The 18707-nt window shown below is 43.9% G+C and overlaps 1 protein-coding gene across 1 annotated transcript in view; it reads left to right on the top strand.

Moving 5' to 3' along the window:
- LOC110508550 (epidermal growth factor receptor) overlaps positions 1–15416 on the top strand; it is a 57264-nt gene extending 41848 nt beyond the window's left edge. The window contains exons 8-27 of the mRNA XM_036966310.2: positions 346–462; positions 1085–1211; positions 1350–1423; positions 1547–1634; positions 1778–1977; positions 2394–2526; positions 3119–3209; positions 4970–5136; positions 5296–5334; positions 5498–5642; positions 5745–5867; positions 6327–6425; positions 7550–7735; positions 8433–8588; positions 8874–8949; positions 10498–10742; positions 10903–11070; positions 13045–13098; positions 13270–13363; positions 13641–15416. Of these exons, the coding sequence (XP_036822205.2) occupies positions 346–462; positions 1085–1211; positions 1350–1423; positions 1547–1634; positions 1778–1977; positions 2394–2526; positions 3119–3209; positions 4970–5136; positions 5296–5334; positions 5498–5642; positions 5745–5867; positions 6327–6425; positions 7550–7735; positions 8433–8588; positions 8874–8949; positions 10498–10742; positions 10903–11070; positions 13045–13098; positions 13270–13363; positions 13641–14074 (2816 nt within the window). The 3' untranslated portion in view covers positions 14075–15416. The remainder of the gene's footprint in view (positions 1–345; positions 463–1084; positions 1212–1349; positions 1424–1546; positions 1635–1777; positions 1978–2393; positions 2527–3118; positions 3210–4969; positions 5137–5295; positions 5335–5497; positions 5643–5744; positions 5868–6326; positions 6426–7549; positions 7736–8432; positions 8589–8873; positions 8950–10497; positions 10743–10902; positions 11071–13044; positions 13099–13269; positions 13364–13640) is intronic.
- The last annotated feature ends 3291 nt before the right edge of the window (positions 15417–18707 follow it).

Below are 18707 nucleotides of genomic sequence, written 5' to 3' on the forward strand. Positions count from 1 at the left end.
CATGTTCCGTCCATGTCCCCTTATGACCTCTTCTATGAGGCTACTGTATATGATAAAGGATATAAGGATTCATTAGAAGGGGGGGGTCAAGGACTGGAGTTGGAAAACGCTGGCCTATAGGCTGGTGTATTACTCTAAGTCAGTCAGTCTGTGCCAGTCTCTGAGTTGAATCAGAAACTGCATAAACGGATTTAGGTTCAGGGAGAGCTAATACTATAGACGCCTCTACTTTCTCCAGGCTGTTAGAATCAGCTCTCAGACACTGCCATGCATACAATACTGTCCGATACACAGTACACAATGCATTACATAGATTTGTTATATATTCAGTTTTTTCCCCCTCAGATAACTATGTGGTGACAGACCATGGAGCGTGCGTTCGGACATGCAGTGGTGACACGTACGAAGTGGACGAGGGAGGAGTCAGGAAGTGCAAGAAGTGTGATGGACTGTGCCCCAAAGGTACAGTTGATACTGCCACAACAAAACTGCACTGCGTTCGTTTTCTGGCTTGTGATTTCTCAAACATTTTTGTGTGGCAAAGAAATTAGATGCCGGGCCTACCGGGTGGCACAGTGGTTAAGGGCGCTGTACTGCAGCGCCAGCTGTGCCATCAGAGACGCTAGGTTCGCGCCCAGGCTCTGTCGTAACCGGCCGTGACCGGGAGGTCCGTGGGGCGACGCACAATTGGCCTAGCGTCGTCCGGGTTAGGGAGGGCTTGGACGGTAGGGATGTCCTTGTCTCATCGCGTACCAGTGACTCCTGTGGTGGGCCGGGCGCATTGCGCGCTAACCAAGGTTGCCAGGTGCACAGTGTTTCCTCCGACACATTGGTGCGGCTGGCGTCCGGGTTGGATGCGCGCTGTGATAAGAAGCAGTGCGGCTTGGTTGGGTTGTGTATTGGAGGACGCATGACTTTCAACCTTCGTCTCTCCCGAGCCTGTACGGGAGTTGTAGCGATGAGACAAGATAGTAGCTACTAAAACAATTGGATACCATGAAATTGGGGAGAAAAAGGGGTAAACATTTTTTTAAGAAATTAGATGTCACGTTTGTTTTTATTAACATATTACTAATTTTCACAGTTTGCAATGGACTTGGAATGGGGAAACTTGACAAAATTCTGTCAATCAACGCCACCAACATTGACACATTCAAAAACTGCACCAAAATCAATGGGAACATTGCTATTATCTACACGTCTATCCATGGGTAAGTGTTAAGAACATATAGAATAAGACCTAAGAGCCTGTTGAGTAAGACCTGACTCGTTTTTTACATCACACTTAATGTGTTGTATTTGTATTTGTGAATATGGCAGATACATTTCACAGTTCTTGCTATTCACAGGGACCCATTTACCAAAGCACCAAAGATGGATCCTGCCAAGCTAGACGTTTTCAAGACGGTCAGAGAAATCACTGGTAAGAGGCAGTGCAGACTAGTCTATTAACTATACTAAAAGGTTACCAAAAGAGCCATGTTGTTGATTATTTTACATTCATATATGTATGTTTTCTTCCTGTTCTATAAAAACAAACATCCAGGCTATCTGCTGATTCAGAACTGGCCCGAGAACATGACATCCCTCAGTCCCTTTGAAAACCTGGAGATTATTAGAGGACGGACCAAACAGTAAGACCACTGTTCAGTCTCCGCATCTATTATAGAGTGGCAGTAGTGAGCTGGTCAAGCCCTTAATAGCCACCTGGAACTTCTAAAAAAAATGAAGTGTCTCCCTCCCTCTCACTCCCCTCTCCTCTCTCTCCCTCCTCAAGTGGTACGGTGAGCTTGGCCATAACCCAGCTAACCATCACCCACCTGGGTCTTCGCTCGCTGAAGGAGATCAGCGATGGAGACGTGGTCATCACCAGGAACTCCAACCTCTGCTACACCAAGAAGCGCCACTGGAAGCAGCTGTTCAAGTCCGACAGGCAGACCATACAGCTGGAGAGCAATGCCCACGCAGCCGCATGCGGTAAATCATAAAGTCATTCTATTGACGTGTGTGGTCACATAACACCGACACAAAAAAAAGGAACAGCAGCAAACAAGAGCAGTCGCAACAAACACCAACAGTCAACACCATAATGTCACATAAACAACTCGAGCCCGTAATAAAAGGGTGATAACACGACGCTCTGTGTTTACTAAAACAAAGGTCACATCGGGGTGTGTGGCTCTGAGATTAATATTGGCCCATGCCAATCTCTATTGTTGTGGCCATAAAACTGTGAAAGTGTGGGAGAACTAGGAAATGGACGCTAGCTTGTTGCTTGTACAAGGTTGTGTGAAAAGTCAAAAGGATATTTTGAATACTATATATACTTTATGTCTTGGTTAAAACAATGATTTTGTGTCGATATCTATGTGTTTGTGCATGTGTGTTTGCAGGGCTGCAGAACAACACATGTGACACAATGTGTACCAGATATGGCTGCTGGGGACCTGGACCCACCATGTGTTTCGCCTGTCAGGACTACAGCCGAACAGGAAGCTGTGTAGACTCCTGTAACCTGCTAGAGGGGTGAGGGAGGATCCCTTGTCTGTTCCCCATTTATACAATTAAAGGGACCTGATTCTGCAAAGCTGAAGCAGTGAAGAAGAGTGAAATGAACTTTTTGTACACTTGGCAAAGAAAACTATTGGCAACTCAAGCTATCAATTGAACATGGGTATTTTGCAAGATGCAGTTTTGCATGGAATGAAATAGTAAAACCAGACAGAAGACTTGCCATCAGGAGTACATGTAAGAACTTCTTAAGGCAGTAAGGCGACAATTAACCCAATTCATGAGAAGACAGTCCTCTCAGCTGGAATGGGAGCACTTAACTCATTGATATTTAACTTCGGGAGTCTCCTCTGTCTAACATTGTAACATTGCTTACAATGGAACTCTTGCTATGAGGAAAGGGATCAATGCAACCATCTGCAAATGGAACCACCTAAAATCAAATGTTGAACAAGTAGGAAGTATGGCCTGCTCCCAGATCTGTTTGTGCTGTCTTAGCAACTCCTATGGGACGATGACAATAAAGGTTGGCAAGACAGCGCAAACAGATCTGGGACTAGGGTAGTGGAAATATGCTACATGCTGATGTTTTGTCCTCATTCTGCAGGGAGCCACGTGAGACTGAAGTGAATAAGACGTGTGTGGAATGTCATCCTGAGTGTCAGCTCCTCAATGGAACCCAGACCTGCACTGGACCAGTATGTGTGTCTCTTATATTTATTCTATGTCTAAGTATTTGTCTCTATATTATAAACGGGGTGGTTCGAGTCGTGAATGCTGATTGGCTGAGAGCCGCGGTATATCAGGTATACTGCTCTAATTACATTGGTAACCAGTTTATAATAGCAATAAGGCACCTCGGGTTTGTGGTATATGGCCAATATACACGATATGGCCAAAAAAATGGGCATCAATATGGAGTTGGTCCCCCCTTTTGCTGCTATAACAGCCTCCATCCACTCTTCTGGGAAGGCTTTCCACTAGATGTTGGAACACTGCTGCATGGACTTGCTTCCATTCAGCCACAAGAGCATTTGTGAGGTCGGGCACTGATGTTTGGCGATTAGGCCTGGCTCGCAGTCGGCGTTCCAATTCATCCCAAAGATGTTTGATGGGATTGAGGTCAGGGCTCTGTGCAGGCCAGTCAAGTTCTTCCACCCCAATCTCAACAAACCATTTCTGTATGAACCTCGCTTTGTGCCAGGGGGCATTGTCATACTGAAACAGGAAAGGGCCTTCCCCAAACTGTTGCCACAAAGTTGGAAGCACAGAATCATTTAGAATGTCATTGTATGTTGTAGCGTTAAGATTTCCTTTCACTGGAACTACGGGGCCTAGTCCAAACCATGAGAAACAGCCCCAGACCTTGGTCAACTGTAAGTGCTGAAATTTTGAAGAGGAAAGGTCAACTGTAAGTGCTGTTATTTTGAAGAGGAAAAGTAAACTGTAGGTGCTGTTATTTTGAAGTGGAAATGTCTAGGAGCAACAACGGCTCAGCTGCGAAGTGGTAGGCCACACAAACTCACAGAACGAGACCACAGAGTGTTGCAACTGAGGACAGACAATTTTTGGCGCTACGCGCCTATGCACTCAGTGGTCCCGTTCTGTGAGCTCGTGTGGCCTACCACTTCGCGGCTGAGCCGTTGTTGCTCCTAGATATTTCCACTTCAAAATAACATCACTTACAGTTGACTGGGGAAGCTCTAGCAAGACAGAAATTTGACAAACTGACTTGTAGGAAAGGTGGCATCCTATGATGGTGCCACTTTGAAAGTCGCTGAGCTCTTCTGTAAGTAATTTATGGAGATTGCATGACTGTTTGCTCGATTTTATACACCTTTTATACACCTGTCGGCAATGGGTGTGGCTGAAACAGCCTTATCCACAAATTTGAAGGGGTGTCCACATACTTTTGTATGTATAGTGTACCACGGCTAATGGCTGTAACCAGGCACTCCGCGTTGCGTCGTGCATAAGAACAGCCCTTAGCCATGGTATATTGACCATATAGGGGCGGCAGATAGCCTAGCGGGGAGGAGCGTTGGGCCAGTAACCGAAAAGTTGTCGGATCGAATCCCAGAGCTGACAAGGTTCTGCTCCTGAACAAGGTAGTTAACCCACTGTTCCTGATGACGGTGATGTCGATTAAGGCAGCCCTCCGGACCTCTCTGATTCAGAGGGGTTGGGTTAAATGCGGAAGACACATTTCAGTTGAATGCATTCAATTGCACAACTGACTAGGTATCCCCCTTTCCCTACCACCCCCGTGCCTTATTGCTTAATATACTATGCGTCCATCTCCATGCCATGTCCCAGCACAGTAGGCACAATGTATTTCTCTAGCATGCTATTATTATACAATAGTTGTGTCTGTTAAATAAAGTATGTCTGCACACAGTTGTTTATTTTAGATGTGTATGTAATACAAGGGCGTGCTATCCTCTTCTCTCTCTTTCAGGGCCAAGAGCAGTGTACCCAGTGCGCTAACTTCAAAGACGGCAACAACTGTGTCCTGGGGTGCCCTAGAGGGGTGCCAGGGGTGGCAGGGGGCAAGAACACCTTCATCTGGAAGTATGCAGATAAGATGAAGGTGTGCCAGCTGTGCCACCAGAACTGTACCCAGGGGTAAGTGAAGGAATCTGTCACAACCGCATAAATACCGCAATACACAAATACAGACACATGCATCCCATTTGAATATTAAAAATGAAATGTCTCAGTAAAGAAATGGATGTAGAGGTGTTGGAACGGACACGTGTTCATACGTGCGTTATGTGTTTACAGATGCACCGGTCCTGGTCTGAGAGGCTGTCAGTCTATAGGGTAAGCAATTGGCTCTTATCGTGAACAGTAACTTACAATGGTACTGTTCCAATTGTATTCAAACTTAGAAACACTCAGTTCACTAAGCTAATGAACAGTTATCATTTGTGTGTCGTTTTTTTTCTTCTCTGCGCTGTTTGGTTACCACCTGTCTCCCATGCAGTAACTCTGGCCTATCGGTGATCGCGGCTGGTGTGGTGGGTGGGCTGCTTGCCTTCCTCATCATGGGCCTGTCTGTCTTCGTGTTACTGAGGCGACGCCACATCAAGAGGAAGAGAACCCTGCGAAGACTACTCCAGGAGAGAGAGGTGAGAGGCAGACACTGGGGGCTTTCTACAGATGGAATGTAGTCATCGTTGATAGTGCATCAAAGTAAACCGTCCTTATCCGCATCTATTGCTATTCTACAGTTAGTTGAACCGTTGACCCCCAGTGGTGAGGCCCCCAACCAGGCTCTGCTCCGCATTCTCAAAGAGACCGAGTTTAAGAAGATCAAAGTGTTGGGATCAGGGGCCTTCGGCACTGTCTACAAGGTAAATACAAGCGCTAACTTCTTCTAGATTTCGTTCAGAGAACTCCAGTATCTTGGATTGTACTGTAGTGAAGGAGCTTATGGGAATGTGTGTTACGACTGCGTATAAACCAACACCCTTTAACCACATCTACGTCTGTTGTCAATTTTGCAATTAACAGCCACATATTTAACGTACCACATCCTGCGTCATAATCCAGTCCACAGTAACTACCAGTTAGTTTGCCTATCCCATGTTCCACTGTAACAAACCAAAACCTTTAAGAAATTATTAATGTACACTCATTTTTCTTATGATTATTTAGTGCCTGGAATTGTTCCTGACCTCTTGACATTGCATGAAAACATCTGTACACACTGTGTGTGTGTGTGTGTGTGTGTGTGTGTGTGTGTGTGTGTGTGTGTGTGTGTGTGTGTGTGTGTGTGTGTGTGTGTGTGTGTGTGTGTCTGTGTCGTGCAGGGTCTGTGGGTCCCTGAAGGAGAGGACGTGAAGATTCCTGTGGCCATTAAGGTTTTAAGAGAGGCCACATCACCTAAAGCCAACAGGGAGATCTTGGACGTGAGTTATATCACTCTATGTCACTTCACTCTTAGACAAGGCTGGTAGAAGCACAATCCAGAAATGTTTCGGCCCTCAAGGCCCAGGGTTGGCATCCCTGCTTAAAGATGTTTGTTCATGGGAGTTAGAACTGGTATCTTCCGAATATAAAGACATTCTATATCTGATTTACAGTAGAATCTAAATTAGTGCTATTAAGCACAGTATGGTATCATACATTCATTGATGGTTACCCATACATACCACACTGTACAAGCACTTTCAAACAAAACATTCGTTGGCAAATTTGTTTTTTTGACCTAATTTAGCGGCATAATATGTTATTGAGAAGCCTATACAGCCACTATTGCATGTCACTGGACACTAATTCCAAGCACATGCTCATCAATTCAGGAAGAAGCTGAAATAATGACAACATTTATTTAGAAAATGGGAAATGGTGTCAGGTTTCTAGAAGTCATTTTCTCAGTGGGAGCGTAGGAAATGAGATTAACTCATTGAGAAGGTTTGGACCAGGGTTGGGGAGTGGGAGGAGGATACTAATTCAAGGTTAAGGTTTTCTGGAATGAAATCTAAAATCTTTTCCAGTAACCGCAGTTAAAAAAAAAAAACACAGTCCAGACCTGGGTTCATTAAGTATTCGGAAATACTTTGGCTGGCTGGCTGCACTTGATTGAGCTTTCCTGGCGCAGTGGAACCAATAGAATAGTCCAACTTCATGCCCCACCGATCTAGCACTCCAGGCAGGCTCAATCAAACGCCCCAAGTATTTGAAAGATATCAAATATGATTTGAGCCCAGGTCTGGCACGGTCCTGTGAATATTCCGTTTCAGGATTTAGAGTGCATGGACAGCTGAGGTTTTTGCAGTGATGTTTCTCTTGACCTCTCACCACGAAGGTCAAGAGCTTTCTTTAAAGAAAAGGTCTTGCACGTTTACGTATCTGGCTCGTAAGCGTACATTGTCTTCAAGCTGTCAGTTGTTGAAATGGTTCATGTTTAGATATCATTATTGAGTTTTATGAGCGCACACTAGAATGATGCCAGCATCACTAGCCCTAAAGGCGGTATACTGTACTATACTGCCCTGGAATAAATGTTGGTACTATATCTAACCGACTATAGGAGGCCTATGTGATGGCCAGCGTGGACAACCCCCATGTGTGTCGTCTGCTGGGCATCTGCCTGACCTCCACAGTGCAGCTGGTCACCCAGCTCATGCCCTACGGCTGTCTGCTGGACTACGTCAAGGAGAACAAGGACAACATCGGATCCCAGTACCTCCTCAACTGGTGTGTGCAGATCGCCAAGGTAAGACTATGGTGCATTTAAGCGACCGGGCAGTATGTGTTCATTCAATGTAGTGAATTTCCAAGACGCTGTTGTTTTTCCAACTAACCAAAAGAAAAGTGTGTCTGTGAAAATTCATATTCTTTTTTTTACTCTTGTTACGGCTACATTTGGAATTTCAAACCACAAAATGCTGGGTGCACTTCCTGTCCTGAAGTCGTCTGTCATGCTCTGCAGCATAATTATACAGATCTGGTGTCAGTCTGTGTTTGATTTAGAAAACTTGTTGCTGTCTTGTCACACAACGATCATGACGAGGTTAGGCATAAATGGCGAAACTGGAACGTGGCACCCAGACTATGATAAGGCACGGACCTCTTTCCTAACCATGTGACTTGACCAAAACTCTGGCCCTTTAAGACTACCCATGAGTCACAGTGTAGTGGATTAAAACTTAATCAAACAGTGAGTCAGTGGAAAGTCCGGAAAGGCCGTGTATGTCCATACACTCCTATAGACACCTACAGTTCAACGTTCACTTGACATCTTGTTGACCTTTTTAAAACAATAATACAATGAGTCACTATAAAGTGCTGTAGCCCTATCGCTCTGTTTGAATACAGTTAGAATGCTCTAAAACAGGGCCCATGTATGGCCATAGACTCACTCATTCGCTTCTACCTCCTCATTTGATCCTTTGACCTGTGGTTGGCCTCAGGGGATGAGCTACCTGGAGGAGCGTCACCTGGTGCACCGTGACCTGGCAGCGAGGAACGTCCTGGTGAAGACCCCTCAGCATGTCAAGATCACGGACTTTGGCCTGGCCAAACTCCTCAACGCTGACGAGAAGGAGTACCACGCAGACGGAGGAAAGGTCTGCTCCTCATTCCCCTCATTACTGATTGAATTGAATTACTGTGAAGAAATGTAACGCAAGGAACACGTTTTTTTGCCAAGTAAATATAATATTATGGTCCCGTTTTTTTCTTCTTTCTTTTCTGTACGATGGTGATTTATGTTACTATTTCCATCCCGACCTAATATAGTCTATCGATAACACAGTTGCTATACTTTACCTAAATACCTAATGTTGTCTTGGTCATCTGGAAGAACTACCTCAGTTTGTGAACCCTAACTCATAAGAGCCCTCTCTCTGCAGGTACCAATCAAATGGATGGCACTGGAGTCCATTCTCCACAGGAAATACACACATCAGAGTGATGTTTGGAGCTATGGTCAGGAACCCACATACCCACACTATTTAATAGGATTAATGCACGAATCCATTTAACATACATATATCAAAACTGGATGTACAGCAATGCATGTCAATGCTGGAATTAACCACAGTGCTTGTGTAAATCCAGATGCATAAATATTGTTTCTGGATCATGTACTTAATCAGAACTGTTCAAATCAGGTCCAGATAGGAGTATTGGGTTTTTGAGTATCTGGGAGATTAGAGAAACGGGTATCTGGTATCGCTGATCTAACTTTACACCGGCAGGTCCTGGAAGTCCGATATCTTACAATGTTGAATCCTCCACCTCAAACCAATGTCCTTAACACACACCACCCCTGGTTTGGACACACAGTTTGGATGCATGCACGCACACACACACTCTGCTCTGTGGGCCGGTCTCCAGATCCGGTTCTCTGAAGTTGTGTCTTCTACTCTACAAGGCAAAGACATCAGCAGGCCCTGGCAGCACCACCCGCCAGCCCTCCTAAGCCCCTCTTTCTATCCTCCTCTCCTCTTTTCCTTTTCCTGGTCCTCCTCTTCTCTTTCAAACTGATCCAACACCAATGGAACCTGGCAACTCCCACTCCTAAGGACACATCCAACTCACTGATGTTGACTCTGTGGGGTTTTTTAGAAAGTAACTTGACATTGTTGGTTTCTGCCTAACAGCTTTTCTGGAATAAAAACAAAGTAATGTTCCCTAGTTATTTAACTTTAACTGGGATTGTTTCTATGCCACTATAAGTAGCCCTTTACACTCGTACCTCTATACGGGTTGAAAATGGCAGGTTTGTGCACTGACAAGCGCATAAATTGGAATGCAGTGGGTGTACAGTAACATGCTATGAATGACGCCATTTTGGGATTGCGTAAACAACAACAGTAATTGTGTGAAGGCGGGGATGCAGGGTTGCGTTCCAAACAAAACAACTACAAGTGTGCTTGCTCTAGTTCCTCAACGTCACAGCTGAGAGAGCTCAAAAAAGCACTTTATAGTTGAAGACTCTTCTTTGAGTCATAAAAGTGGGTTGAAATGTCTTAGGAACAATGTACACGTCAGAGAAGTGTGTGGCCACTTGGAGACACCAGTTAGTCCTCTCAGTCAAACCCTTGTCAATTTTCTGTCTTATGTTGCACCTACCCCACATTTCCAGGAATATTCTTATCATGGTACTGAATGTATCCAGAGTATTTTCTGATTTTGATATCAACAAATGCGGCGAAAAGTACAGTAAATGTAAAATGCACATAAAATCATCAGTGAAATGTTTGGATTCAGTCTTGTGTCAGGTGAACCGTTGTGTCCTCACCTTTGGTCTAGTAATTGTCCCATCATCTCCAAACTGTTCCCTTTCATTTGCTACCACGGTTATGCATATGCTTTTCATATTTCTTCTGTAAGAAACATTTCCATTTAGCCCTACCCAAACAGGCCAATTCCCACAAGTGAAAACGGTTCATTGTGACAGTAATGAACACTTTTAACTGAGATTAGGTCATTGACTGTGCCTCTGATCTATTTCACTGTCCCTCTGTTTAGGTGTGACCGCGTGGGAGCTGATGACGTTTGGGACCAAGCCCTATGACGGGATCCCAGCCAATGAGATAGCAGGGGTGCTGGAGAAAGGAGAGCGGCTGCCCCAGCCCCCCATCTGTACCATAGACGTCTACATGATCATGGTCAAATGCTGGATGATCGACGCAGACAGCAGGCCTCGTTTCCGGGAGCTGATAGCTGAGTTTTCCAAGATGGCGCGGGATCCCCCACGTTACCTTGTCATCCAGGTGAGCGGTGTAACTCATTGTCATGAATTACTGTGGAGTCACAGACCACACAAACCGATTAAACTCACTCAGCCACTGTAAGTTTAGTGAACAAAACACGTACCTACTCTATAATTCTTTCGGACTGGTCTTTGGGTGCTGATGCGTGTGTCTCTTCCAGGGTGACGACCGAATGCACCTCCCAAGTCCCACAGACACCAAGTTCTACCAGAGCCTAATCAGTGGAGAGGACATGGAGGAAGCTGTGGACGCAGACGAGTACTTGGTACCTCAGCACAGCTTCTTCTCCAGCCCCAGTACCTCCCGTACCCAGCTCCTACACTCTATGGTAAAATAACACATGCACTAGGCTAGCCATAATCTACTGCTTTGTAATCTCGTCCACTAGCCGGCTCTGTCTGTCGAACCGTCTGGTTTCACAGTGCCTCAGAATGGGACTTGACTGGAAGTCTATGGAAGGAGCGGACGAAGCAACTGCCCGTTTTAATTGGCTGATCTCTCATTCAATCACCATCTAGCATAACCCTCAGAAACCTCCCCACTACATTGTGGACTTCAAGGCGTGAGCAGCACAAGTGATTTAAACAAGGTTTATGTGAGTTTGGAAAATCTGAAAGTACACATCTTCAATAAATAGTTTTCAAATAGAAACTGTATATGCCCGAACCCAGAATCAGTTGGGCTTCCCAAAAAGAATATGGTCAATGGGATTTAACATTTATTTTGATTGACGATTTTCGCCATTTTTCAAAGTCCCATCTAATACAGCTAATTCACCACACCCCTTTCAAGTTGTTACCAGGCTCTATGCGCCAGCAATATGAGCCTGGAGACGAGGCTCAAATTGACAGAGAGATACTATTTCTCAGGAATAGTCTACACCTAGACTAAAAAGCATGTTCAATGGGGATTAGTCCAGGAGAAGGCTGAATCTGTATCCAGAAAACCAGCCCAAAGAAAAGGTTTCCACCATCCAGCAGCCACTGGCTCTCTTCCTCTACACTCATTTCTAACACAGAGAATAGTTTTTTTTTTGTCTATTAAAGAAACTGGATAAAATGCATCATTGCAGTGAATCAAATAAAAGGAATTCCATCTAACTTTTTATGCTCACAGCTCTTTTCTGTTGTTTTACAAAGAAGGGGTCTGCAGAATTTTGGTATCCACCTCCACTGAGTTCACAGTTTTACAGGGTGAAATTGACATTTATTGGGCAATTTAGACTACTGGAGGCAATTTAGGTTTCCTTACTACACCTTGTATTAGAACCAACAATCCTTGTGGCCAATTGTTTCCGCAAATGCTAGAACAATCTCTTATTTATTTATTGATCCTGTACTTAACAAGATTAAATCAGGTCAGGTAATGGTGATAGTACGTATCCCAGTTCAAGTTCTTAGTTAGCCCCTTTTGCAATCGTAGTGAAATTGAATCTTGGTTTATGTCGGCCGGGGAGGAAAGAGTAAATTGAATTTACGTGGGCGTTTATACCGTGTCATACCTGGCTTGAACAAGACAGGCCTCAATCGCCCACTTCCTGTTCCCGTTAAAATGTCGTCAGGGGGACTCTTCTTCTTCCCCTGTCCTTGTTCTGACCCCCTACTCCCCCACTACTCCCTCACCCCCGCTTCCTCCCATGTGCCCCTTGATTGATTGCATTTGAGATTAGGAGAAATCCTCTCTCTCTCTCTCTCTCTCTCTCTCTCTCTCTCTCTCTCTCTCTCTCTATAACTCTTTCTTACTCACTCTCTCTCCTCCTCTGTTCTCTTCAGACTCAACTCCAAGAGGTCCAGTGTTGGCTACCCGGGCTGTATGCCTGCCACAGAAAGCCGGCTGGTTACTCCATAAGCTTTCAATTTTGATTACCTTCGCAGGCAGGCAGCACTACTTGTTAAATATTTTTCTGCCAGAATACAAGTGGAGGAACCTGCTTATATAATAGAAGCGTTTGGTACACTATACAGCCTTTTATGGACTTGGACCGTAGTCTTTGGCAGATGGTTCCCTGCTTAACTTGTTTTAATTTCCTCTTATTCAGCCTCTCGAAAACAATTACATTTGGATGAGCTGTTTTGTCACTCTTTTTATTCATTGTGGTCGTTTTTATTTCACCTTCTTCTTCATACACAGTAATGAAATTAAAAGGTTTTGACCTTTTGAAACATTACTGTAAAGAATTCAACCAACAAGAACTTAGTAGAAGTAGGCCTACAGTAATGTGGATATTTATTTGTGTTTTTGTGGTGTTTTATCATATGTGTTGGAATGTAATTTTTGACTCGGGTGTAAATCTGTGTTTCAGAGCCAAAATAGCACATTGAACAGCAGCATTGGATTGTGCCACAGCAGAAATGAGGTAAGAGAGACACACATCACAAATGTAACATTGAGGTTAATTGAAAAGCAAACTTTGTAGCATTGACACAGTGTCTTTCACAGTATGGAACAACAGCTCTCATCTCTAACTCATATGATACTTTGCAGTTAAGGTGTGGTTTTGGGCTAACAACGATTTTATTCTTCCTAGAATGGGTTCCCTGTCAGAGAAGGAAGCATGGTTCTCCGGTACATTGCTGACCCCACAGACAGGTTCTTGGACCACGCCTTCCAGCCAGCTCCAGGCGAGTGTGCCCCTTGACCTCCCAAAGGGTCTTAACCCGAGAACATGGCTCACTTAATAAGAAATAGTGATACATTGTGAAGTTTTCCTACCAGAAATTGTTTTATTTTGAAAAGAAGAAGGACCTCTGCTAGGCAATGGCTGTAGGCCATTGCAGAGCGTCTCTGTCATTGTTTAGAAAACTAAAATCGAACAGTTTAATAAAATGTCTTCACTTAGTACCTAGAGTGGTTGTTTACCTGCTGTCGTAACTCATTTCTGTTATTTCGCTTCAACAGACTACATGAACCAGAATGGTGTGTCGGACATGATGAACCCTGTATACCAGCACCCCGGTCCCCCTCGCACCCTCCTCCCCACCATCTCCTCAGACGACACAGAGACAGAGTACCTGAACTGCTATAAGAACGAGGCAGTGGGGCCTGAGTACCTCAACACCCTCCAGCCCTCTCTCCTCTCCCCCACCACCTCCAATGGCATCTCCCCCATCACCTCTAGTGGCCTCACCACCACCGCCAACAGCCTTTTCCCCATGTTCAATGGGCTCTCCTCCCCCACTTCCAATGGCGGTCTCCACTGCGTCCAGAAATACCAACCCCCGAACAGTATAGATAACCCAGACTACCAGCAGGACTTCACCCCTTCCGTCAAGACCCATGCCAACGGACACATCCCGGCCGCAGAGAACACAGAGTACCTAGGCCCAAACTGAGGCCTGTTATCCCCTACTTCCCACTGTGGATGAAAAGAGACACTGGGTAATAAGGCTCTCTATCCCACTGAGAGAAGACATAATGTCTTTGTTTAGCAGGGGTAGCGGTACCATGGACTGCTTTGCAATGTATTTATCCCTGCCTTAAACGAGCCAAGTGTGTGTGCTTTCTATTGTTCGCCACTTGTAGTACGGTACAGTGCTGCGAAAGTCTCCTCATTCCAAAAAATCGTCCATTTCAAATGGAGTCTGAGCTGATAGTTTGATGAGATGAGACAGAAACGAGGCTCTTGGTGTTTAACTCCATTGGGTGAAAAAGAGCAAGAGAATACCTTAGGCCTATACTTTCAGACGCTGTAGCCCATGTCAGAAACCCATAGGTGTCATGTTGCACAAAGCAATGTTGTGATACGAAAGAGGAGAAACAATATTACTAGACAAAATAGCGTATCATTCAATCCTTGAGATCAGATGCTCCCTGTGAAAGAAATGTAAAAACACTTATATGTCGGCGCACCCTTTACTTGCCAACACATAAACGGTACATGTACTAGAAGGTGGCACTGATACAGTATTGGTGTATTGAGTATATAGTATTGGGTATTTAGCTCCCACATCTAAAGGGATGGAACTGTTAGAACAATAGTTGGACGTCTGAGCTCTTCTGTGTGGAACCTACAGTTTGAGACCTGCTGGAGTCAAATGTTGCTGAACGTTAAGTGTCGGAAGTGGGAAGGAGGAGGCCCTCATCGGAGTCTGATGGTGGCTGGTCCATGGAGGGCGTTGATGGAGGAACTTCTGAAACCTTACAGGACTCTTCCTAAAGAAGCGGTTGTTAAGTACACCTCTGTGGCAAATATTGCTATTGATGACTTTGCTGAAGGCTTTATAACTTTCATCATATGGCCAGATGGGAGAGACACTGGCCCCTGTTGGTGACCCATTGTAACTGCATCAACATTAGGACATCTGTGTTGCTTATTATTGTTTTGTACAGTAAGGCCTTTCGTTCTAACACTACAACTGTAAATCTTCTCACAGCTTTAAAGTCTTGCACTCTTGCAGGTGCTCAAACTTTCAAAATGAATCTCTTTCCTAGTTTTAAATGAACATATTAAATAGCTACTTGTCATTTGAGAGCCTGTTGTTTGACAGAGGTACATGTATAGATAAGTATGAAATGATGTTGTGTACAATATATTCAATTTGGCCACCTATAAATAATCCTATCAACATTCTTCATCTAGATGGTCTTGCCACTTTATATATAAATATGCAGTTATTGATGAACTGTAATTATTTCCTTTCAAAGTGAAAATGAATTAAACGTATTTATATTTAACTATTTGGCGTGTTTTTTAAAGACCTATTTACATATTTGAACTGTTCAACTGACAATCTGATTGTTTTTCATTCTGTTTTACTTAGTTGAACAAACACGATTATTAAGGGTCTCATGTAACAAAACAAAACAAAAAAATACAATTAACGTTATTGTAATGAAGACTTGAAGAGTCCAGGGTGGAATGTTCTGTGTGTCAACGTGAGAAGGGTGCAATTGCAGCCTGCAATTCGGGACGTACAAAACATTAAGACACCTTCCTAATAACGAGTTGCACCTAGGGCTGTGGCAGTCATGCCATTTTGTCAGCTGGTTATTGTCATGTAAAAGACTGCCGGTCTCACGGCAATTGACCGTTAATTAACATAAACACATTTAGCATCTCCTGGCCTCCACTCATTCCCAGTTGTCTTGAACACACTGAAGTCGGAAGTCAAAGATTTACAAGTACACAGTTGTTTTGAACCCTGCATTAATCTCAGCGGCAGGAGGGCGAGAGCAACAGAGAGTCCGCTTCTCACGGTCCCTGCTCTTTCCTTCCCTTCCTCTGGTGAGGCTAACCAGAGGGGGGTGGGGGTGGGGACCGTTTTTCACCTGATGGCGAAACACAGCATATGCTTCATGCACAAATTCATGTTGTGCCTGTGACTAGAGACAATGAAATATACTGTTCTTCGATATTAAAATAGACACGACGAGCTGCTAATAATAAAATCACAGGGCTATCAATACACTTAGCTACTCATTCATTGCAGCTGCAGCTGGAAGTAGGGAGAAGCACGTTTCATGTTTTGTAATAGTATTGAATAAAAACATTATTGACAGTGCTGAATTAAAAACTTAAACATGAACTCTGATAAAAACACCAGCTCTTTGCTGGATTTTCTGACAGTCTCGATTTAGTTACAGATCTACCAGGTCCACCTGGTAGGCAACGTTTGTCTTTTCAGTCAAAATAGTTCAAAATGGGAACACTTGCCTACCCGGTGCGCAGGGCTTCTGGTTTAAGTACTGCCAACAGCACAACATAAAAATATATTTATTTAGGCTTTTCTGTAGAAATGTTTGGTGATTGACTAGGAATGCCTTGAAGATCGACCAGTCTATCGGGATCAACCAGTTGGTGACCACTTGCCTACACCATCACAATAAATGTATTATTTATTTTAGGCAGGTCTAAATAAACATTATGATATGAAGAAAATGGATTTCAGAAGAACAGAATATGAGTTGGCCTACTGTACGTTATCTGGCTATGACCCATGCCAGAGGCTTTAGGCTTGTTCATTTGTCAGACAAGATATGCTTATAATGCCTACCATTTGTTTATATTATATGATGTTATACTAAGAAGAATATAATTGAACTTAGCTGAATAAAATAGAAAGGATATTTTTCCCATTCCAGACCAAGTGCGCATTAAAGTGATCATTTGAAACAGGTCCTATATGCTAGATTCAGAGTTATTTGGCAACTTTAGCTGTGAATTACACAAACCTTAGAATGACTTCTAAATCAAAAGATTTAGAAGCCTTTATGGTAGAGTGGCCAGACGGAAGCCACTCCTCAGTAAAAGGCACATTACAGCACGCTTGGAGTTTTCCAAAAGGCACCCAACGTCTCTCAAACAATGAGAAACAAGATTTTCTGTTCTGATGAAACCAAGATTAAACTCTTTGGCATGAATGCACCATCAATATGTGAAGTGCGGGGGTGGCAGCATCATGATGTGGGGATGTTTTTCAGCTGCAGGGACTGGGAGACTAGTCAGGATAGAGGCAAAGATGAACGGAGCGAGGTACAGAGACATCCTTGATGAAAACCTGCTCCAGAGCACTCAGTTCCTCAGACTGGGATGAAAGTTCCCTTTCCAACAGGACAACAACCCTAAGTACACAGCCAAGACAACACAGGAGTCCTTCTGGACAAGGCTCTGAATGTCCTTGAGTGGCCCAACCAGAGTCCGGACTTGAACCCGATCGAACATCTCTGGTGATACCTGAAAATAGCTGTGTAGCAACGCTCCCCATCTAACCTGACAGAGCTTGAGAGGATCTGCTGAGAAGAATGGGAGAAACTATCCCAAATCCAGGTGTACCAAGCTTGTAGTGTCATTCCCAAGAAGACTTGAGGCTGTATTTGCTGCAAAAGGTGCTTCAAAAAGTATTGAGTAAAGGGTCTGAATACTTATGTAAATGTTTTACTTTGTTTTTACTATTTTCTACATTGTAGAATAATAGTGAAGACATCAAAACCATAAAATAACACATGGAATCATGTAGTTACTAAAAAAGTGTTAAACAAATCTAAATACAGTATATTTTATATTTGAGATTCTTCAAAGTAGCCCCCCTTTGACGACAGCTTTGCACACTCTTGGCATTCTATCAACCAGATAGCTTCATGAGGTGGTCCCCTGGAATGCATTTCAATTAACAGGTGTGCCTTGGGGTTGGTATACAAAAGATAGCCCTATTTGGTAAAAGACCAAGTCCATATTATGGCAAGAACAGCTCAAATAAGCAAAGAAAAATGACAGTTCATCATTACTTTAAGGCATGAAGGTCAATCAGTCTGGAAAATGTCAAGAACTTTCAAAGTTTCTTCAAGTGCAGTCTCAAAAACCATCAAGCGCTGAGATGAAACTGGAGGACCGCCACAAGAACGGAAGACCCAGAGTTACCTCTGCTGCAGAGGATAAGTTCATTCGAGTTAACTGCACCTCAGATTGTAGCCCAAATAAATGCTTTACAGACACATCTTAACATCAACTGTTCAGAGGAGACTGAGTAAATCAGGCCTTCATGGTCGAATTGCTGCAAAGTAACCACTACTAAAGGACACCAATAAGAAGAAGAAACTTGCTTGGGCCAAGGAACATGAGCAATGGACATTAGACTGATGGAAATCTGTCCTTTGGTCTGATGAGTTCAAATGTGAGATTTTTGATTCCAACCGCCAGGTCTTTGTGAGAAGCATATGTGGTTCCCACCGTGAAGAATGGAGGAGGAGGTGTGATGGTGTGGGGGTGCCTTGCTGGTGACACTGTCTATGATTTATATAGAATTCAAGGCACACTTAACCAGCATGGTTTCCGCAGCATTCTGCAGCGATATGCCATTCCATCTGGTTTGCACTAAGTGGAACTATCATTTGTTTTCCAACAGCACAATGACCCAAAACACATCTACAGGCTGTGTAACGGCTATTTGACCAAGAAGGAGAGTGATGGAGTGCTGCATCAGATGACCTGGCCTCCACAATCACCTGACCTCAACCCATTTAAGAGGG

Source organism: Oncorhynchus mykiss, chromosome 28 (assembly GCF_057628025.1).
Source record: "Oncorhynchus mykiss isolate SJ-2025 chromosome 28, ASM5762802v1, whole genome shotgun sequence".
Classification (NCBI taxonomy): domain Eukaryota; kingdom Metazoa; phylum Chordata; class Actinopteri; order Salmoniformes; family Salmonidae; genus Oncorhynchus; species Oncorhynchus mykiss.